This window comes from Salminus brasiliensis, chromosome 4 (genome assembly GCF_030463535.1).
Source record: "Salminus brasiliensis chromosome 4, fSalBra1.hap2, whole genome shotgun sequence".
NCBI classification, from domain to species: Eukaryota; Metazoa; Chordata; class Actinopteri; order Characiformes; family Bryconidae; genus Salminus; species Salminus brasiliensis.
The window spans coordinates 32,581,560-32,604,701 of NC_132881.1; the positions used below are offsets into that span (position 1 = coordinate 32,581,560).

The 23,142-nt window shown below is 39.4% G+C and overlaps 3 protein-coding genes across 4 annotated transcripts; 1 reads left to right on the top strand and 2 right to left on the bottom strand.

The window, feature by feature from the left end:
* Positions 1-1,017: 1,017 nt before the first annotated feature.
* On the bottom strand, positions 1,018-4,580 carry lrit2 (leucine-rich repeat, immunoglobulin-like and transmembrane domains 2). Its single transcript, XM_072676962.1, has 3 exons — positions 4,462-4,580; positions 3,065-3,846; positions 1,018-1,817 (listed from the first exon to the last, which is right to left on the bottom strand). The coding sequence occupies exons 1-3, from the start codon at positions 4,578-4,580 to the stop codon at positions 1,018-1,020; spliced, it is 1,701 nt and encodes a 566-aa protein (XP_072533063.1).
* Positions 4,581-4,994: 414 nt separating this feature from the next.
* Positions 4,995-8,528, bottom strand: lrit1a (leucine-rich repeat, immunoglobulin-like and transmembrane domains 1a). Its single transcript, XM_072676963.1, has 4 exons — positions 8,352-8,528; positions 7,532-7,992; positions 6,912-7,217; positions 4,995-6,719 (listed from the first exon to the last, which is right to left on the bottom strand). Exons 1-4 carry the CDS (start codon positions 8,471-8,473, stop codon positions 5,680-5,682), a joined length of 1,929 nt encoding a protein of 642 aa, XP_072533064.1. The 5' UTR covers positions 8,474-8,528; the 3' UTR covers positions 4,995-5,679.
* A 4,515-nt stretch (positions 8,529-13,043) lies between these two features.
* Positions 13,044-21,751, top strand: rgra (retinal G protein coupled receptor a). Of its 2 annotated transcripts, XM_072678071.1 has the most exons (8): positions 13,044-13,489; positions 13,742-13,898; positions 14,465-14,586; positions 15,616-15,769; positions 16,620-16,737; positions 18,427-18,540; positions 19,948-20,138; positions 20,728-21,751. In XM_072678071.1, the coding sequence occupies exons 1-7, from the start codon at positions 13,411-13,413 to the stop codon at positions 20,089-20,091; spliced, it is 888 nt and encodes a 295-aa protein (XP_072534172.1). In that variant the 5' UTR covers positions 13,044-13,410; the 3' UTR covers positions 20,092-20,138; positions 20,728-21,751. The 2 variants fall into 2 exon arrangements, with proteins under 2 accessions (XP_072534172.1, XP_072534171.1); XM_072678070.1 differs by having other exon boundaries at positions 19,948-21,751.
* The last annotated feature ends 1,391 nt before the right edge of the window (positions 21,752-23,142 follow it).

The window sequence follows — 23,142 nt, forward strand, 5'->3', positions numbered from 1 at the left end:
GCTTAAAGAACAGGGACCAACTACAGTATTAATTACAAAGAGTGTAATTAGTCCTGTTTATTTGGATGGAGTGCAGCAATTTTTTTTTGTATGCTACTGGTGCTTCTGTCAGAATATCACAATAAATATTGTGTATCCTGAAAATGTCTATGAATATTGTGATATTTTTACCATATTGCCACCCCACATTTCCTCTCATTGGCAGTTTTGTATTTGCTTGAATTTTAAATCAAATCAAATTCTGGGTTTCCATGATATGGCTCCCTAATGTCTTGCATTCCTCTGTTCATAACCAGGTTCAATGATACAAAATGGAGACACTGTAAACAGCAAAAAAAATTGTTGAAGGACCAGTAAGTGGTAAAGTGATATTCTTTGGCATAGTCATCATTTATTGATTGAACTAAAGGACATCTCAGTGACACAGCACATCTTATTTGCTTCTGTCTTGGTATCACTTCCAGGCATCAACCCCAAGTACAACAAATAAAACCACATGGACAATGCGGGGTGAAAGAATACAGGGAATTGAAGAGAAAAAGGGGTGGGGTGTACAAAACCATTTAGCCACTCTTCTTGCTAATGGGGATTACTTTATTTTAAAACCTTTAAAGTCTTTTCCTTAAGACAATTAATTGCATAATTGGCTACTTTCATGTTTTGTGAGGGTGACTGTGACTCCTACTAACTGTTAGCCATTCGCAAGAGTGTGTACAAGGGTGAGTAGACATCTTGGTAAGCTGCATAATTTTTGAAGTTTCAATGAGACTGTTTGTCATCAATGCACAGCTCTCCTCATGTGATTGAGAAAATTACCTGTAACAGTTGCAGAGCAGTGATCACTGGTCAGTGTGGTCAGCAGTCACATGCAAAGCTTTTTCCCACTCGATTGTTCATTGTTCAGTTCAGGGACTGGATCACTTGAGCATGATGAACACCTCACATGCTCAGAAACCAAATTCAGGTTGATTGTCATTAGTGGTCTAAGTTTCTTAGTGTGTGTGTGTGTGTGTGGAATCAGTAGAGCTGTGTTGTGGGTTTATGGTCAAATTTGCTTTTCTGTGTCCTGTCATCAGACCTCCTGCGGGTGTTGCGTCCCTCACCAGAATCTTTGCAGAGGCCTTCATCGCTGGCAGCCTGGAGGCTGTCAAAGGCCCCCTGCCCCTCATCTGGCTTGTGCGTTTCCTCTGCCCGCCTCCAGTTCCTCCACATCTCCATACCACGGTCGAAGCAGTGGAACTTCGTGTCAGTGGTGCAGGCATACATTCCTGCTGGCACAGCCAGCACCATGGCTAACACAATGACCACGATATGAATGAGTTTCTCCCGCTGCTCCATCTCGCTCATGTCACTGCCCGTCACAAACACAATGCACTGACCACTTCGGGGTGCTTGGTTCTTCAGAGTCACGCAGATGTCATACTTAGTGGCTGGCAGCAGGTCTGTAACTGAGTAGGTGTTGATACCTGGCCCGATGTAGATCAGCTCCTTTTTGGGGGTGTCGTAGCGGCCAAAGTGGATGGTGAACCAGGTCTCTGATGGTTTTTCCGTCACAGCATACCACTCAATAGTGATACCATACACAGTCTGCTTGGCAATACGGATATCAATGTAAACATTCTCCTCGGTGTCTGCAGCAGAAAAAGCTGGGGAACGGGGATGTGACTCATCAGATTTAACGGCCACCAAAATGCTGACTGACGCATTGCCGATGAAGTTGTTGGCTGTACAGGTGTAGACTCCACCATCGGCTAGGTGGAGGGATGGAATGACCAGCTCAGACTTGACTGTCTCTTCATCCACATGAGTCTGAAGCTCTTTGGACAAATGACACAGTATTTAGTCACAAAATTAAGCCAAAGACAAAACATGACTAGACTAGACATGACAAGCTACACACAGCCTCTGTTAGAGCTTTAATATAACAATGCGTCCCAAGAGGTCTATGTTCACATTACAATAGAAAGAGAAAAGGGGAACTTTTTTCATATTGACCATGTCTGGAAAAGTATCTATGGCTTTAGCAGGTTCTATACTAAAAATAAATAAATAAATCAATAACAAAGCTTCATTAATCAATTACATTTTTTTTGCTCAGATTTGGCTGTCCAGACTGTTCACATTCATTAATATAAGGCTATATGTGTTCACACATAAAGTAAACATGGCCCAAATCCAATCCTTTTCATCAAATGTGACACAGATATGTTATCTGTATGGCAGATCTGCCAGCCCAAATCTGATTCTGGCATATGTAGATTGCATACAGATTGATGTTTGATAGTCTGGACAGCCAAAATCCACATGAAAGACTTCTGAAAATTGGATCCAAACCACATTTGGAGGTTTTGGCACAAAGTCTTACCCTCTGCTGCTTTGCTTTTAATAAACCATCCAAGCAAATGTTCTTTAGGATATATCTAAGTTTTAAAAGTATATGGACAACATGAGAGTGAACACAAAGTTTCTTAAGAAGTGGTGGGGCATCCTAACTGAGAACATGGACTCTAGTTTAGAACTTTTAAGGGGCCGGTTTGGGTCCACGGGCCTATGTTTACTTCCTTTGGTCTACAATTTTGTATGCAAAGCCATGAAGCTATGTAGATGTCAGTCACTGAGCATGTCTTTAGTAGTCAGTTTCATTACTTTGTGCACTCTTCTAGAAAAAGCTTTTTACATTGTTTTGAAACATTTACATAACGTGGAATTTAACTTTAAAATCTTATTGAAATGGTTCTTTGAAGAACATTTAAGAGTGTGTGCATTGACGAGACAAGATAAAACATAGTTCAGCCGGGGTTAAACATGTTCCCTGATTAATTGCATGAGACATTTTGACCTCATTAGATCTTTCCCAAGGAGCGTCAAAGGGCAAAAGTCACATTCCAGTAAAACTTCACATCCATGTAATATTTACACGCAAAATAATTGTACAGGAAAGCCTCTCACCTACATTTCTCCATCTTGCTTAATACTGCACATTAAATGCCTAATTTACAGTGCAATATCTGCTCGTCTGTAAAGAAAACCTTTGCTGATATGTTGACAGGGAAATAAACCTTACCATGAAATCCTCTTAGTATCTTAAGACCATATGTCCACCAGACAGCTGGTTCTGGTCTGGCCATAGCAAAGCACGTAAGAGTGACGTTTGCTCCCAGCGGCAGGGTGATGTTGGTGGATGGGGTGGTCGCCACCGGTTTCGTGCACGTCTTCAGCTCGATCTCGTGGAAGAATTTGCCCGCCATGTACTCCGGCCCACTGCACGTCAAGTAGGAGTTCATCAGAATGATGGGTGGACTTAGCGAAGTGACGAACTCGACAAACCCTTTGAGGCGGCAGTCGCACAGCCAGGGGTTATCATGGAGCGCCAAAACCACGTTGGGGACCGCAGTTTCCCGCTCCGCGCTTTTGAAAACAGTGTCGTAGAGAGGCCATTTTAGGAACACGTCTTTAGACGTGACCGTAAGCTGATTGAAGGATAAGTCTAAGTAGGTCAGACCTGGCAAAAATTTCAGAGCGTGTTCAGGAAGAACATCAAGACGGTTATGCTTCAAGTCCAGGATCTTGAGGCTGGGCGTGTCTTCAAACGCTGTCCATGGTACTGAGCGCAGTTTATTGCCTTCCAGCCTGAGCTCCGTCAGATTGCTTAATCCTTCCAGGCTCTTGATATTGATTATAGTGATGTCGTTGAAGTTTAGCCAGAGATGCTCCAGTGACTTATAACGAGAGAATGCACTCTTAGGTATTTCAGTCAGGTGTGATTTCTCAATACGGATTTTAGAGAAATCTTCAGGAATATCTTCAGGTATACCTGACAAAGCTGTTTCCATGCACAAAAGAGACCTGAAAAGATCAAAGTAAATGTTTCAAAATGTGTATATACATATTTTAAATATACCGCTCTTTTATCAACTGGCTAATTTTGAGGCAAATTGGGGCAAATTTTGTCCTCACAGTTATGCCCAATGATTTTGATGGAGTGCTGTAATTTTTGATCCACACTTCAAATTTTATTTTGCTAATCAATTATACATAAGAAATCCTATACAAATATCTTCTAATGGATAATACATAAAGGTTATCTCACCAATAATAGGTTTTATTTGTAAAACTGCAGATTACATTGGAACAGATGCGAGTAAATTTTAATACAGTAAAAAGTAAAAACTTATTTGAATATAAAGAGAGTAGGTGATATCTTTTTAGATAGTTTAGATAACAAAGCTTGGTTCCAGTGACCTAAAACCAACATTTTTGTAGGAATCTTGTTTGTATTTATTCTTATATCAGTGTTTTAGTAAGCAAATAATCACTGCCCAGATAAGGAGCTTTTTCATCCTAATTTTAACAGGTTCTATAAACCTCTGTACAGTACTGTCTCTAGAAAGAAAAAAATAGGGCAACAGTCACATCGTTCTGCTTCAAGTCATTAGTCTAGTAAAGGCAAAAAGGACTAACCTTCCATGACGACTGGTCGTACAGGTGCATCCAGCCAAACACGGTACACTGCTTGAGTTGATGTGATTTATTGAAAGGAGCAACAATCCCAAACCAAGAGCATTACAAATGGTATCCATAGTCCCGTAAAAATCACATCCACTCTGCTTTTGTATAGGACATGTCTACAGGCACAGTCGACTAAATCCTATTAACAATAATCCTTGACGTGCTTCGTAAGGTAGCACGCACTGTTTACTCACTATTGAATGAATATATCATTGATTGATCAAGAACTATTCGTATAGTCCCTCTGTTGCTAAAAGCAGTAAAAGGGGAGTAATCTTAGTGGGAAATCGAAGCAAAGGCCGTGTTGACAGCAGAGAGGGAAGTATCGGGTATTTTGTTGCTGCGCCATTGCTTGTGGCCTACTTGTACCATACTGTCATTCAGTTTGAGGTCAAATCCTGAAATAACTCAGACTTTGTAAGCATTCATATAAAAATCTTTATTTCTATGTTATGAAACACACTGAGGTTTGGGGTATAAAACAAAGTTTACAAAGTCAAATTGTCAGGGTACATCAGTGGCACAGGTTATACATATGCTATTAAACTGAATACAGAAATGTTGCCACATCTAAAATCTCATAGAGTTTCATAATTCAGCAACATGATCAGAATACTGGTAAAAGTACAGTTAAATAGTTATTTGTGTTAGTGCAAATTATTCAGCTGTCTATTTAAAGTTGACTCTAATATATGTACAACCCTTAAGCTACATCGTTGGTATGCAAAGATGAATAAATTTTAATATACACAGGATGTATATACATATATACAGTACAATACATACAGTCAGTCAATTACTTATAACAATAGCAGTTTCCCTTTAAACTTGGATCAATATCTGAAAGGTCAGTAGTTTGTGTGTGTGTGTGTGTGTGTGTGTGTGTGTGTGTGTATGTGTAGTTTCGGGATTGCTCAACCACAACCCCACCACCAGCCAGATGGCTTAGTCTTTTAACTAAGTCCATGAGAATAGCAACCAAGAGCACAGCTGATCCAAAGAAGAATGACTCTTCCTTTTGTGCACGTAGTTGCTAACTCAGAGTATCCATATATGTACTTAGGAATGCTCAGCCAGGTACTGTTGGTACAGATTGTGTGCACTCAGATACTGTGGCTGAGCCTGGATACTACCTAGGCCGTGTGGTGGAGCAGTGGCTGAGGGAAATTGTCAGCAGAAGTATTCATTTGGCTGTCCTTCAATCTTAGCGGTGGACTCTGAGTCCAGACTGGACCTGGCTGACAGCAGTCTGTTGGACTCTTCTGGGTTCATTCTGTTCAGGTATTCCCCCTCCAGGCCTTTGGCCTTGGTGCTGGGGGACAGAGTCTCAAACGTCACGTACGAGTCCTGAATGTCTTTAGACTTTTTGCCCAGAAATTTCTGGATTTTCCTCTTAAGCGCCCCGCAGCAGACGATCACAGTCAGAGGCACGGCTATCACACAGGCAACCGTGATTACAACTACATTAATGAGCTTTTGGGTCCCATTAGCGCTTGCCGCCGCATCTGTTGAGAAGATTACGCACTGCTCTTTTTTGGGGATCAGGCCTTTTACGCACACGCAGGCAATGTATTTGGTTTTTGGAACCAAGCCCTCGATCATGATCCGGTTGTTACCGGGACTGACATTAATTCGCCGCATGTCCCTCTCCCCAAACACAGCATAGAGTACACTGAAGGCAGTGGTGTTCTTAGCCTTGGGCGCTCTCCAGTTCAGACACACCGTATAGTCTGTATCTCCAATCACTTTGACGGAGCGGACTACTCTGTCAGGGTCTTGCTGCAGGGAGGATGTGTTGGCTGCGAGGTTGCTCAGATTGGTCTCTAGGAGTCCATCAGGACCGGTTGTTTGGGCATTTGTCCCACTGTCTGCAGTGCTGTCACTGTCCATGCCTGGATAAGGGCCGGTGTAAACCACGGGGGCTACAAGTGCAGAGGCAGGGGAGGGTCTTGGAGAAACATATCTGGCGATAAGTTTTTCTTGATATGCTGCCTTCACAACAGGGCTCGGCTTCTTTCCTTTGGCTTTCTTGGCATTCACAGTTTGATTTTCAACCTTTGGTGCATCACTTATGATCAGAGAAATAACTGCCTCTGCACTCCCAGCATAGTTTGTCGCTTTGCAGATGTATTTCCCAGAGTCACGGAAGGAGACCGCAGGTACACTCAGAATAGACCAAACAATTCCTTCTTTAGAGTTTTCTTGCTGAACTGAAAAACAACATAAGAGACAAAAACAATCTGAGCACAAAGGCCGGCCAATTTTAATAAAATGCAAGCAAGCAGTATTGTGTAATCACATTCATTACAACAGTGAGCTCCCATGCCAGCTCTCTGTGTAATTATGTTGTATTAGTGCTGCAGGCTAATGCGCCTTAACAACCCGCCACTGTGCTGACTCACCTGTCCCATTCAGTGGCTTTCCATCTGCTCTCCTCCAGGACAACTCAGGGATGGGGACCCCGATGGTGCCACAACGCAGTAGCACGTTGTTGCCCACTGCGCTCCTGACCCGGGCTACAGCCGTATGAACCCTGGGGCTCTGGCATCGTCTCAGCTCTGCATCACTAAACAGAACCCCCGACAGACTCTCGGGGTCAGCGCACCTCAGTCTCGTGTCAATAAAGGCCACAGAGAGCGATGGGGACTTCTGGAACTGGACCAGGTCATACAGCCGGCAGTCACAAAGCCAAGGATTGTCATGGAGCCCTGTAGAAAAAAAACAATGGGAATTAAATTCACATTACAAATAATTACCAGGCCTGTGAGTATGTTGTTACACTACATGTGCTTGAATGTATACATCATCCCCACATGTGTATAAAATGCACACAGTTTGGTCTTTCCTTTTGATTAGTTTTTAACCAATAACATTTATGTTTTTTTCTGTGGAAAAAATGTAGAAAATCATGTGTAAATTCACACCACATAATGCAGAGCCCATCAAATATTATCCAATCCAATCCAATCAAAAACAAAGAAAAAATTATAAACACTAAAGCAGGGTTTGTCGAGTTGCTCACCAAGAATCATTTTTGAACTCTCTGCTCCTTGGACAGTTTTGATCGTCAACCAAGTAGCCAGGACCTCCGATGGCACCGTCAGCAGGTTGTTGCTGGAGAGGTCCAGGTAGGTTAAGTTTTTTATGTACAGTGTGGCCTCAGGCGGGACTGAGGAGAGCTGGTTGTTGTGCAAATCGAGGAGCCTTAGGCTCGGCATATCCATTAACGATTCCCATGGAAAAGAAGTGAGGGAATTACCATCCAGCCTAAGCTCCTCCAGACTGTACAGACCACGGAAACTGTCCGCGTTCAGGGACGATAACACATTGAAGGACATCCACAGAAATTCCAGATTGGAGAGGTAGTTAAAAGCTTCGCTGGGAATCCTCTTGATGGCTGTTTTTTCTATTCTGAGTTTGGAGGTGTCAGCGGGGAAGCTGGCAGGCACCAGGGAAATCTCAGGGTCATTACAAATCACACTCCTACACAAATACAACAGAGGAATGGATTTATTCATGATGAACGTGTACACTATTTACATGGCTTTATACAGTCTGGCAGTAAAATGTCAAAATGCATGCATGAAGAAGAAATACTATTGTTCAAAGTACTATTTTCACTACCACTAATAATAATAATAATAATAATAATAATAATTGTATGCAGATTTCATGCAAATAACTCCACTATTTGGCATCACTATGACACAATTGTGCAAAAGTATAGACAAAGGCAGTGAGAAATTTGAGATCAGCAACATTGTACAGTCAGGTTACTTTAAGTCAATTCATCATGTAGAAAAAGTTACTTTTATTTTGAACGGGAGAGCAGTGACACTCACCTGGCTCTAGATCCATCACTCAAGCTGTGGTAGAAACAGCTACACTGAGAAGGACAGGAGCTCCACACCAGCGGGAATTCGCCGGACACAAGCAAAAGCCCCAGAAGAACAGCGAGCATCATGGTTTTATCTGCTGCACTTCAGCAGCTAACCCTCAGAAACAGACTCAGAAACGAAGAAGCTTCCCTGCGCCTTTATCGAGATATCTGCAGCATGTCGTCGTCCCTCTGCCTCAGCGTCCCATAGTGATCTGCCTGCCGCCAGTCCCCCAGATAAAAAGGATAGAGGGGGATTAGTGAAAGGACGCGCGTTATTTTCATTTAGATGCGTATTGCATCTTGGAAGCCGATAGGCTAAGCAGAGACGTAGCTGTTTATAATAGGTCTAAAATACTTCCGAACTGCTCATAATGCATGATTTTCCCCATCGCTCTTAATCCGCCTCTTTCCATAACACACACACACACACTCCTTTCCAGCGCTATCGTGACAGTTAAGCCCATAATTTCGCTACATATTTCAGGACGTGGCTCAGACAGCACTTGTAAACAGAGCTGGTGGACATTAGTTCAGATGTGTTCACTGCTAGGAGCTTTAGATGTGGCATTGCCGGTGAAACTGGACTACACTACTGAACCAGGACAACACAGTACACTGTAACAGTACACTCTTCAAAGGGGTTCCTCAAAGGTTCTTTACCTATTTAAAAGCATAACAACTCACATAACCATTCGGGTGCTAGAATGGTTCCTTGCCTGGTAAAAAGGCTCTTTGCACTGGTGGAGAACTATTTATTGCTTAGAGCTGATGGAGTTTAGAATCCCAAACAGACAGACAGACAGACTGAAAGCTATTAACTTTAGGCTTACATGCAAAAGCTGCATTGTTCGGATGTGAACTCGTGCTCTACAGCGATATTGGAACAGATCCCACATCTCTCATTATAGTTCTCAAAGCCCTGTTGTTATCTGGTTTATAAATAAGGCATGTTGGATCTTGGCAGCAGTTTGGTCTGGACTGAAATGGGTTCCAGGATATAAAAATAGACTTAAGAACTGTGTAACAGAAACAGTCATACGAGGTAAAGGCATGCTTCTTCTTATCATTCTTATAATTAGATCCAACCCAGGAACTCCTATTAACATGCCTTCATTTTTAACTGAACTATAGCATGAGAACATACAGCCATAAAGACAAATATTATATTTCATATATAATGCAGCATACTCTTTGGGTATATTTTGTGCAGAATTGCTTTGACAGATGCAGTATGTGCCCTATGTCAACTCAGCACTGAAAAAAAAAAAAAACAATAATGAAATGCATTATATTTTTCAGTATTTTTCAGCTGTTTTTATTGTTTTTTTCTCTTGTAGTTTTCATCTTAATTGAAAATCAAGGGACAAAGAGACAGGGCCTGTCTAAAACATGGTCTACTTCTGTTTTTCTCATCTTTTAAAAGGGAAGGGGCTGACATTGACCATCGCATAATTTTATTGCAAATCCTTAATCAGTTACGTTACCTTTACCATAAAGCTCAAAGAGATTAAAAGTTTAGTAAGAGCACTAAAATAAACTTGTAAGTACACCTCAGTGACTGTTCAACTGGACCAAGAACCCTTTATATTTTTCTCCATATTTGCCAGCAGTGTCTACCGTGTGCTTTCTGTACACCGTGCTATAGATTGTGAAAATTTGCATGACATTTTAGCTTAGCACTGTGATTAATAAAAGCCTAAACCTTCCATTTAACATGTGTAGCAGTCAAGCTCTTTTCCCACAGCCAAACCAAAAGCTGTTTATCCCAGTTTATCTTTACAAGAACAACATGTACATGTACAGAATTGAAATAATTTCGTAAAAATATGGTAAATCATATACAAATAAAAAGTTATTTATAGCTTGCCAAGATACAACTAAGCATTATTGACATTAATGAATTTAGTCCAAATCCTATCGCTATATGTTATTTATTTATTTTTTTTCTACAAGCCTTGCATCCTCTTAAGGGCATTAGCACAGTTCTCTTTCATGGACAGAAGTATTAAACTAAAAAATTAAACTAAAAAAACAAATATTAAACTAAAAACAGCTATTTTTTACTTTAAACTATTAAATCATGTATTAAAGTTGTTTTCAGAACATCTTAATATACACTCACTGGGTTCTTTATTAGGAAGACTATATGGCCTCCTTTTGTTCTCTTTGTTTTTCAGAAGCACCTTTAGTCTGTGAATCCCCTCTTCTACCACATTCCAAAGGTGTTCTATTGAATTAAGATCTGGTGACTGGGAAGGCTACAGTCTGCACTGCAGCCTCGGCTTTCTGTTGTAGCCCATCCACCTCATGTGTTTGATGTGTTATGCATCCTGAGATACGTTTCTAATCCCCACAACTGTACAAAGTGGTTATCTGATTTACTATAGCCTTTCTGTGAGCTTAAACCATTCTGCCATTCTCCGACGACCTCTCTCATATCCCATAAATGGCTGATGAGTTAATTGCAAGAATGAATGAATGAATGTACAGGTACTTCTAATAAATTGCTTGGTGAGTGATTATCTGAATCTCACCCTGCGCTAGTGTGTGTATGTAAAATCCCCAAAACCGTTATGTAAGAAGTACTACATATAAGAGAATACAATGACACCCCCCTTCAACCATAAGGGGTTTCCTCTGCTTTCTCGCTAACTTGTTAGCCTATTTGGCCTTGGCTCTGGGTCATCTGAGAGAGAGAGAGCCATATTGGTATTGGAGGTCACTTTTTTGATGTTTTGGTGGCCTTTATTTTGATGGTCACTAATATCAGCAGTGTCAGAAGCTTTTCCTTTATAATCAATATATTTCTGTAAGATGTAAGGTGTGTCTGCCAGTTAGGGCTATCTATACTAACTACACTTGCATGATGTATGCTTTGCTTTGCTGGAGCACTCTATCTGAACAAAGTAGCTTTGGCACTGTAGTAACTTTTTGCTTTCCTCCTATTTAGCATTTCTTTGCAGCAAAGTGAAAGGAAGACTTCTTTATCTTGAGTTTTCCGTGTCACTGAGCAATCACACATGACCACATGTTAAACAGAAAATGCCAAAACCAGAACGTTTTACAGCTACAGGAACTTGGCCTGGTAGAAGAGGCTTTTGACTTAGCTAACAACTGATCATTTGTGATGAAGAGAGGGCGTAGGGTGAGAACAGAGCAGGAATTACACCGCAGGAATTTATAGACCTCATTTTGGTCTACATAAATCTGGTATGTTACAACAATCTATTCTGAATTCAATGCACTGAGAAAGAGTGCTTGTTTATAAGGCACATTCATAGCTTTTTAGAGACAGGTCAGAAAATCTCAAGGACAAATGGATCTATTCGTTAAGTTCAAAAGAAAAGTCTTCTGTTACAGCCTTTTTCAGCCTTGGCCAAATAACAATTTTTTATTTCAGTTGAGAAGTAGAAAACTATTCTATTCCAACATAAAACACAACACCTTAAGCAAATCCCAATACAGTTACCCTGTATTAAAAACAAAAAATATATATTTGACCTGTGCAAAGGTTTGGGACTTAACACCCCTTTGGGAGAAAACCACAACCTGCAAAAGTTTTTTGTAGCCAGTAAAATTTCTTTCATTTTTTGTAGTTGGATTTTCCTTTGCTCTTCTTTGCAAAAGATCTAACATCTAAGATCTATCCACTACATGTCTATGATGTTTAGGTCAGGTGAATTCCAAAAGCTTCCGTTTGTGCCACCGTGGATTTTAATGTATATTTGTATGATTTTCCTTTTGTAGAAGCCATCCTCTTTTCAACTTCAGCCTTTTAACGGATGGTTTTACATCTGCAGCCAGCATTTGCTGATACTTTGTGGAAGTCATTCTTCCTCCCACCTGTCCAATAATGCCAATGCCACTAGTGGCAACACAACCCAAATTGATAGAGCCACCCCATCATTCACAGTTGGCAAGGTGTTCTTTTCATGAAATGCAGTCCCCCTTTTTTCCACATGTGCTTTTGATGATTGTGGCCAAAGAGTGTTATGTGAGACCACAGGTAAGGCTTCCTTCTTATGATTGTACCATGGAGATAATGTATGTGAAAGCAGCGCTGCACAGTGGTACAGTGCACCGCCCTCTTGACACAGCTGAACTACTACGGTACTTGGCAGATTTTGGGGTTTTTTGATACACATTGTATGAGCAGTTATCTCATAAAAGGTTTTATGTTTTTCACACACTCAACTAGCCTGTGTCTGTTTAATAACCCAGTGATCATAATGTGTGGCTCATATTTGGCAAACACTGGCATCTTTTGGGATAATGCAGGCAAAATAACCATTTTTATTCATTTTTATCATCTTATTATTGTTGTTAATGCTCTCTATATGTGCCATATAACATTTGAGCAATTCCCTGTTACCTGACCCAAACATGGCTACAGTCCCAATGACCCCATTGTGCTCAGCCCCTCCCTTCTCCCCCCACCAGAGTTTCATATTGAGCACAAAGTCTATTCACCTGCAGTTTATCATTAACCCTTAGGCAGACTTGCACAATACCTAACCTCTGATCTGTGTTGAGTGATAAGCAATCAGTGAATTACTGCAAATCTACCATGTATGTTTCTAAGTCATACGGCAAGGAGTGTGTGAAAGAAACGACCCCCCCCCCCAAACACACACACACACACACACACACCGCCACCTGTTGTGCAGGCCTGTCAGGCGCAAAAGAACCAGAAAACAAGAATGTGATTTGCTGTAGGCTGGGCTGCTTCTCATCCCCAACGAAACCACGGAGGACACAAAGGCTCGTTGTGTAACTGAATGAGCGCTTTAGGCTCACATTGTGCAAAACGCGTATTAGGGGGCAATGGCTGATGCTGTTAGGTTCATTAAGAAATTCCTCTGCGGATTGAGGCAGGGAGAGGGCTTTACATAATGACGTGCACGCTTTTTTCTCGCGAAATGGCCCTTTAAAAGTAGGCTTCTTTTGGTCACCCCTGAGGCACAGGCTATCGAGCGACCAGACGGTGAATCCTGAGGTGTGCTCGCCCAGATATTAGCAACATGGTGACCGCTTATCCGCTGCCAGAGGGATTCTCTGAGCTCGATGTGTTTTCACTGGGATCTTGTCTACTCGTGGAGGGTAAGAACTGAACTAAACGACGTTCATGCTTCCAGTGCATCGGCGGTCTACATGCAGCTACACTGGAGATGTGCTTCGCGGGCTGAGAAGCATCTCAGCCGAGGCGAATTAGCTTAGTGCGCGCTTTGGCTAAGGCGAGAATGTCTGTACTGACCTTAAAGCTGAAATGTTGTGTAACTGTTGGGCTGTGCGCTCTTTAGAAGGAGCTCAGGGCGCTCTCTGAATGATACTGTTTCTGAATGTCTTCCTAAGGTCTCCTTGGGTTCCTCCTGAATGCTGTCACAGTTGTTGCTTTCCTTAAAATACGGAACCTGCGGACTCCCAGTAATTTCCTTGTGTTCAGTTTGGCTTTGGCAGATATGGGGATTTGTATAAACGCCACTATTGCCGCATTCTCCAGCTTTCTGAGGTGAGCTCTTCTGGTCATCGAGGGACCTTCATATCTCATATAGGAAATTAGGATGACATACAACATCAGGCTGTTACAGCGGATGACCTGTTGGTTGTCTTTCACATGTTGTGTCTAGTGATTGAATCAGCATGGTCAGATGTGCATTGAAAGCAGTGGGGAGTGCGGGTTTATTCTCAGGCGCCCATGTGATTAGACGTGATTAGAAGCAGATGCTGTGGATGGGTTGGGAGGGTTGGGAGATATTGCAATGAGAAGCTCTGCTGACATGCAGCATCACAATAATACAACATTGTCTGTTTAGACTTTTTGCTCTTTGCACACACAGGACAAATGTCCAGTCAATGTCCACTTAAAAATAAAGGTGCTACAAAGCGATGCAATAGAATTTTTCTAAAAGAGGCATATGTCTGGAGAACCGTTTACATTCACAACACTTAAAAAAAGATTCACTAAAAGAAACCCTTTGTAGCACCTTTACTGTTAAGAGTCTATTGAAGTGTAAATAATAGCAAGTCCCTGTCTGGCTAACTTTCACCATTCTTTGTGGTAAACCAAATCCATAGATACTGGCCCTATGGATCAGAAGGGTGCCAGACCCACGGCTTTCACGGATTCCTAACTGCCCTTTCCAGCATCCACTTCATTGCAGCCATTGCTTGGGACAGATACCACCAATACTGCACCAGTAAGGAGCAAGAAAAAATACATTTTTTCCATGGACCTGCAGTATACTGGATTTCCTTTTCCACCAGCTTGGACAACACAGGGTTAAAAAACTCTATCTGTCACTTCCCCTATTTACTGGCCTTTTGCTCAACATGACCACAAAGGCTTATCCTCAGGCCCATTCAAACACAAGTCTCTGGGAAATGCTGCTATTTTGAATTCGTCCTAATTAAGACTATTCAAAATAGAGCCATTGTCAACCAAGTGTTAAGTTTACCCACAGAGAGCATTCTGAATGCACATACTGTCTGTGTGTTTGTGCAGGAAGATTTGAAAGCCTCGTTCAGCCTTAAAATCTAGCAACCAAATGTAAATTTGCTAAATATCTGGACACAACAAATATGAATATACAGCCCTGGAATAAATTAAAGAGACCACCCTACATTACTTTTTTTTTTTACTTTTTATAGACAATGTGTTTAGGGAAGTTTTGTATTTTTTTATTGAAGCATTGTATTTCTTAAACCATGTAATGTAATAATGTAAAATTATTTGCAGAAATGACAGCTCAAATAATGCAAATAAATTATTATAATAATTATAATGTAAAGAAGTTATTATTAAAATTTAAACAGCACAGTACTAACATTTGAACTTATAACATTCAAAAATCACTATGGTGAAATAACCTTGACTGCCAATCACAGCTTTCATGTCTTGGCAGGCTGGTAGTTTTTCACATTGCTGTTTATGTCAATCATAGTCTGCAAATTCAGGTAACTCAGCTTTGTTTGATAAAATGCCTGGAATAAAATGGCTACCATACAAGTAGAGATGCAAATGTAAGAAAAAAAAAAAATTAAGCAGTCTCTATTTTTTTCCAGAGCTGTATATAAAATGCTAATATGAGCTAACATACCTACAGTAAACATTAGACAACTTTGTTGGTCTTGTAGTTACTGAAAGTACATGGGCAGCATGTTTACATGACCATGAATGCTGAATAAATGGGAAAGTGTCTGACTCGCTGATGTATTTCATTATTAAGGAACAAAGTTGCAGTGGAGCCGTGTCATCTCCCTGGCCATCTTCATCTGGCTCTTTACTGCTTTCTGGGCTGCCATGCCTTTGATTGGCTGGGGAGAGTATGATTACGAGCCACTGAGGACCTGCTGCACTTTAGACATAAGCAAAGGAGACAGGTATCTTAAAAAAACTAAACTATCTCTGTTGTCAACCTTAAATACACTATATGGACAAAAGTATTGGGACACCTGCTTGTTCACTGCTTTTTTCTAAATCAAGGGTATTAAAAAGGAGCTTACGCTGTCTCTACTGTCCAGGAAAGGCTTTCTACTAGATTTTGGAGCATTGCTGTGAGGATTGGATTGCATTCAGCGACAAGAGTGTTAATGTGGGCAGGATTGTGGATGCTCACCACCCCACCTCATCCCCAACTTTAGCTCATCCCAAAAGAACTAAATGAGGCGCCATCATGCCCCTCTAGCCCAAACCTGTCAGTAGGTTTGGTGCCAATGGGTTCATGTTTATCTGCTCCAGTGTAATATTTTCTTTGTAATACTTTTCTAAAGGTACTAGTCCATGTGTGTGTGCATTTGCACAGTACTGTCAGTAATGGGTGTGACTTAAAGTTGCTAAATGCATTTATTTGAAGGGGTGTCCACAATCATTTGGTCATATAGTGTATGTTCCATAGGGATGACTGTAATTGTCTGTGGGATACTATATTGTGCAGCTAAATAACAAACACAAGCTGCCACAGAAATGATAACAATAGTAATCACCATCATCATCATTACTATACTACTAAACTCACAAAGTTCATGTTACGATGAGTTCACCACATGCTATACTGTTGTGTCTTTGGACATTTAATTCATATTTAATCATATTTAAAAGATCATAAATCACTGCAAGATTGACCTATAAATCAAAGAACAGGATATTCACAATGTGACGCTACAGTATCAGAGTCTTATGATGTCATGTGCCCTTAATTTACCCCTTGTACATTTGTGTCGTTTCAATTAGAAACTATGTCTCCTATGTGATTCCAATGGCGATCTGTAACATGGGAATTCAAGTGTTCATTGTGATGTCCTGCTACAAATCCATTGACAAGAAATTCAAGAAGACAGGCCAGGAAAGGGTAAGCTGTGCTTTCTTATATACTGTTTCAATGATTTGATATATGAGAATGGCATCAAGATCCCTTAGTTAGTATAGGCTTCCCTCATGTGTTGCATAAACCCATTATTTATGGTGTTTGAGCTGAGAGACCTTGTGCCTCCGAGCACAAAGGCATCTCCACATTGTAAACAGTGAGGTCTTCATTGGAGCAGAGCCATTACGTAATTCTAAAACAGAATTACACACAAGCTGAAAGCCCTACCAAGTTATGGCTCAGTAAACATCCACAAAGTACCCTGCTAGTATATTGTTAATATTGTAAATATAGGCCCGGAAAAGAAAAAGGAAAAGCCCTAAAGCTTTTTTGTTTTGATCTGAACTAATACATTGGAAGTTGATGAACAGAAGTAGTTATCACTGTACGCTGCCTAACAATTCTACAGGTGTAAAAAGTTATGTTGTATTGCAGACCTCCATTTACATCTAGATGATTTATCATTTAGCTTCATTATTCCTTCCCATGGCCTAATGCACACGGAAAAAACACAGGACCTGAATGGCCCAGACTAAGTTCCATTGTATTCAACCTTGCTTTATTTCTTCCTTATCATCAAGTGTTGATTTTTAGTTCAGTCTGTAAAATGCATATAAAATATCAATGCAGTAATAATTTGATATCTATGATATATGATCAGATCATTATTATTTGGCATTAACTTGTTTTTTTGTTGTTTTTTTTGCATCAAAATGTTATTATGGAAGAACCAGTAGAAAAGCACCAAAATGATTTTTGGAGATTTGGTTTATGCATGAAAGTGACTGTATTTTATATATACATCACACAGTCATATTAGAATATTATGGATACCCCTGTTTTGGAGTGAACTTATTATAATGAGCCCATTAAAATGAACCCAGCTCCACTCACCATATAGGAGCACTTTGTAGTTCTATAATTAGACTGTAGTCAGTCTGTTTCTCTGCATACTTTGTTAGCTTCATTTTACCCCACAGGCCACCACAGAGGTACTATTTGAGTATTATTCTCAGCACTGCAGTGACACTGACGTGGTGGTAGCGTGTCAGTGTATGTTGCGCTGGTGGTACATGTGGATCACTCACAGCAGTGCTGCTGTAGTGTTTAAACACCTCAGTGTCACTGCTGGACTAAGAATAGTCCACAAACCAGAAACATCCAAACTCGTCCTGTGGGCAACGCCCTGTGAACCGTGCTAAAGGACCAGAGGATGACCGATACAAACTGTGCAGCAACAGATGAGCTTCTGTCTCTGACTTTACACCTACAAATGGGCCGGCTAGGTGGGAGTGTCTAATAGAGTGGACGGTGAGTGGATGCAGTGTTTAAACACTGCAGCAGCACTGCTGTGTCTGATCCACTTGCACCAGCGCAACACACAGTAACACACCACCACTGTGTCAGTGTCACTGCAGTGCTGAGAATGACTGACCACCCAAATACTACCTGGTCCAGGTCTAGTGTGCAATGACTAGTTTTAATCTTTCTAAAATGCTGGTCCTATTCTATTTGTGTTTTCTTGCTCTTCATTGTATTTTTTAGACAATGTTATGGAAGTACGTGTATCAAGTATCATGTCTGCATCTGATTTATATCCCCGGCTTGTGACTAAGATATCACATGATGTCAAGCCCCATGACTACACTGACTTTGCTTGCTTTCTGTGTGCAGTTCAATTGTAGCACTCCCCTGAAGACCCTGCTGTTCTGCTGGGGCCCTTATGGGATTCTAGCCTTCTACGCTACTCTACAGAATGCCAACCTTTTGTCTCCTAAAGTGAAAATGGTAACAGTGTCATTAAGCTTCAGTTAGTTCAGAAGTCTAATCTGTACTGTGTTAACCATGACAATTAGGCCTGGGTATCCAACTATTACTACTACTAACTATTACTATTACTACTACTATTACCATTTTTATTACTGTTACTACTTCTATTACTGTTATTACTACTATTAGTACTACTGTTACTGTTACTACTAATATTACTATTACTGTTACTACTACTATTACAGTTGCTACTACTGTTACTGTTACAACTACTACTACTGCTACTACTACTATTATTTTTACCACACAAATTTACTACTATTACTACTATTTACTAGTATTACTACTAGTACTAATATTACTAATATCACTAATATGAGAAAATACATTAAAAGAACACTACAACTACTACCACAATACTATACTACTATATTATTACTACTACTGTTATTATTACTACTGTTAATATAACTGCTATTACTACTTCTACACCTGTTTACTATTATTACTACTATTACTACAATAATTACTATTTTATTACCAATGCTACTTATATTATTAATAATACAAAATACATTAAAGGAATACTGCTACTACTACTACTACTACTACTATTACTACTTTTATTATTAATGCTACTCCTAATAATAATAAAATAATAATACAATGAAGGATAAAAAATACATCCAACTATAACAATACTACTACTACTACTGTTAGTACTACTACTTTTATTACTAATACTACTCTTAATTTTAATAATACAATGAAGAATAAAAATACTGTTACTACTATTACTTCAACTGATACTACTACTACTATTACTATTAATAGTAATAATAATAGTACTGCTGTTATTACTACTAATAGTATTGCCACTGCTACTGCTATTGCTAATACCACTGGTATTACTACTACTCATTTTACTACCCTGATTATTACTACTATTACCATTTTTACTACTGTTATTATTACTAGTTATCAATCCCATTACTGTTACTGCTGTTATTATTACTACCACTCCTAATAATACATTGTATACAATATGCAAACACATTAAAGGTATACTATTACTATCTCTACCACTACTATTACTACTACTACTGCTGTTATTGCTACTACTACAACTATTTCTTCTACAGTTACTACAACTGTTACATGGTTATACTAATTTATTTAAAAATGTGTATATGATGTATTTTAGAGATGTATTAGATAATGTAGATATTTAATGTTGTTTTATTTATTTACTCATTTACTTAATTAATTTATAAAATATTGTTGAAGAATTGGTATTGAAATAAATGTAAATTTGGAACAATATCCATTTCTAGTCATAACAATTTACCCATTTTTTTATAGAATACATAGTAAAAAAAACTTACTTACATAGATGTAAACCTTTTTTTTCTTCTGTCTTTCTAGATTGCTCCTATTGTGGCAAAGACCTCTCCTCTATTCAATGTCTTTGTATATGCTCTTAGAAATGAAAACTACAGAGGAGGAATCTGGCAGCTGCTCACTGGGCAAAAGATTGAAACTCCTTCCATTGACAACAAGTCCAAATAAACCAAGCACACAATAACTGTGTCTGATGTTATGGTGATTTCTGACAGGTATGACACATGCTTAAGCTCATGCCGTCTTTGTGATATTTTTTGCTCATTTCATTCATCATGTTTTTTATATCACTTATGAGATTGTTTCTGTGTCCAAGATAATTTGGTCTGTCATATTTAATGCATGTCATTCCATCTGGCATGAGTGATAGCTTATTCAGAAATGCATTTTCAACATAGCGCATGCAGCGCCTGCTTTTGACGGATCATGTCATTTATGCCGTCGTAATGGGCCGTGCCGCGGGAAGCACTTTGTTCAGTCACATAATACGGGTTACGACACTTCTATGTTCTGATTAAATAACAGCACACGAGTATTACACATGAGGTACGAGTAAAAAGCTATGCTGATATTTCGTAACTACTTATATCTAATATTTCATAACTACAGCAGTTGTGAAATAACGAAACTGATGTTTCATTATGGCAGCACAAATCAGAGAATATTAAGGTCACAGTGCAAAATGAAAAGGTTTTTGTCTAACTTGATGAAGCACAATATATTTCAGTTGTACCATTAGTCCATTTTTGTGGGCAATGTAATGTTTTCACATCTGTGATAGAAGAGTATTTTGTTTCCTACCAGGGGCCGTGCCGACTTATCCTGCAGAGTGTAAATCATGAGTAGCCATGAGATGATGTTCATGTTAAGCCAGAGACAGAATTAGACAAGCAACATTGTATAATCCCAGAAACAACAGTGCTTTTCATGATAACACATTCCCCCAGTGCTCAAGATTAGCAGACAGGCGGAGATTACGTACAAGACATACTGCAATTAGATCTGCTTTCCGCCCTGCACAGCTCCACTTCTCCCTCCCTCCTGCTCATGCTTCCACAGTCCATCTCTGAAACCACTCCCATATGTACAAATTACAGGATAGAAATAATATATACATATAAGTTGTGTGTGCTTGTCTCATTATGACTGTCCAAAGATTATATAAAATATGAAATTAGGATTATTTGCTACATGATTAATTGTAACAGGAGCAAACATAGGCTTTTGTAGTATACAAGCAGTAAAAAATAAACAACTATTGAAATAGCAATTACTACTAACATGCACAACAGTGTAAATTACAGTGCAAAACTACTGAGATCAAATCACTCAAAACCTCACAACATACTAACTTAGCATTATCTAATGATGTCATGCAAAAATTACTTTCTAGCCTTGATTTTGTCTAAGAAAAAGGCGTTCTTCATCCCAGACACATTCCATACTCAGTCATCTGCATTTCTCAGTGTCATGAGTAGAAAGATAAGACATTATTTGATTACTGGAAAATTGGCATGTGATGTAAAACATAAATGTTAGATCATTAATTCATTCATTAATGGGATTAATATACCCTAATATTGCAAAAACAGCTCTGGCTCCAATTGCAAGTCATTCTTGAAGTGCAGCAATCATGTGCTGAAAGCTTGTTTGTAACAAGTTGTAACACTGAATATTCATGCTTTTGTATGACTTTTGAATACTGTGTATATGGGCTATGTGTCTTTGTGCTCTGGACTGCTGTCATTATTGTTAGCTTTTGTAAATGATGATCATCTGTAATATAAGTATCAAACAACACTGTGATTAAAGGAGTGGTTGGACTGTGTTGATGCTGTATGTTGTTTATGAATTATTCCATTTTCTGAACATAAATGATGACCATTGTGCAGTCCAATCAAAAGAAAGTGCAGTAAAACTTTAACTTGTGTGAAGAAAAGCACAGCTGAAAAGTATTTGTGTGATTATGTGATAGAAAGAAAGCAGGCAAGCAAATGTTTATATATTAATTTGATACTTGATGAAAGTGCATTACATGTGATTTGTTGGCATGGCTGTGTATGCAGCTGGTTACAGTGCTGTTATTGTACTTCCTCAAGTGCATTATGATTTCCATTTGTCCCTGCTCATTTCGTGCCTCGTCAGTAACAGTGGGTTTCAGCGTCACTGCCAATAAATACATTTCTCTGGGATATTTTGTTGCTCTTTACCAGGCCTTAGATATCACGAAGGAATCCCGCATTCTCACAAAGACACCCGATCCTTGCCGCTCTGAACAATGTTTCTGAACCGAATGTTTCTCTGGATGTTATTTAACATTTCGCAACAGATCACTTTCACTGGGCCATCTTGTTCCTCAAGAAGCTGATTAAATGAAGGCCTTTCTCTCCAGAGTTGAGTAATGTTACATAACTCTTCACACTAAGCACATTTCTAGTCATCAGAGCACAGTGTTCTTCTAGATGATGTAGACGTGACATGAGGGTTAATAGACCTAACTAAAAATGGTCGTAATGGTCATAATCTGTGTGATGTAATTCCCTGCAGTCAAAATGGATTGTATAATAAAATGCAATCTGTTGTTTGAACATTTTTTTATGATCAGACCTTGAACTGATCATTTAACCCCAGAAACACTGTTCATTTTTTGATAAATATAACTCTAGTATCTAAGTTTATGGAAAAACAGGTTGAGTCAGGCTTGTCTTTGCCCTGAAAACAGTCTGAGCATGAGCTGGAGTGGATGAAGGAACTGGGCTGGATTTCTTGTGTCCAGCAACCCATGTAAGCTTCCAGATAAAATAAGCCTCTGTGATCATCTCTTGATCTTTGTGGCTGAAGGCCAAAGCACATTTGCTTACGGCATTTAATGTTGGGGAACTATTTTCAGGGTGTGTAATATTTACTCAGAAAAAAACATCTACTATATTTATTTCATATAAAGCAACCATATTACGACTATAATGTTGACTTGGCCCCCTATTCAAATCTGAATAGTGTTCAAAATAGCACAAATGCCTCTGCTGTCATAATGGACGATACACATTGATTATTTCTGGGTCTGAATAAAGTAAATAAGGTGACAAACTGTCTGACTAAATAAACAAATGAAGAAATGTCATTTTAAATTTATCTCAGAAACAAATGACTGTAAAAATTTGGTACTATCACACTTTATGCATTTATTGTGTGAATGCAAAATAAAATGAGGACTAATTC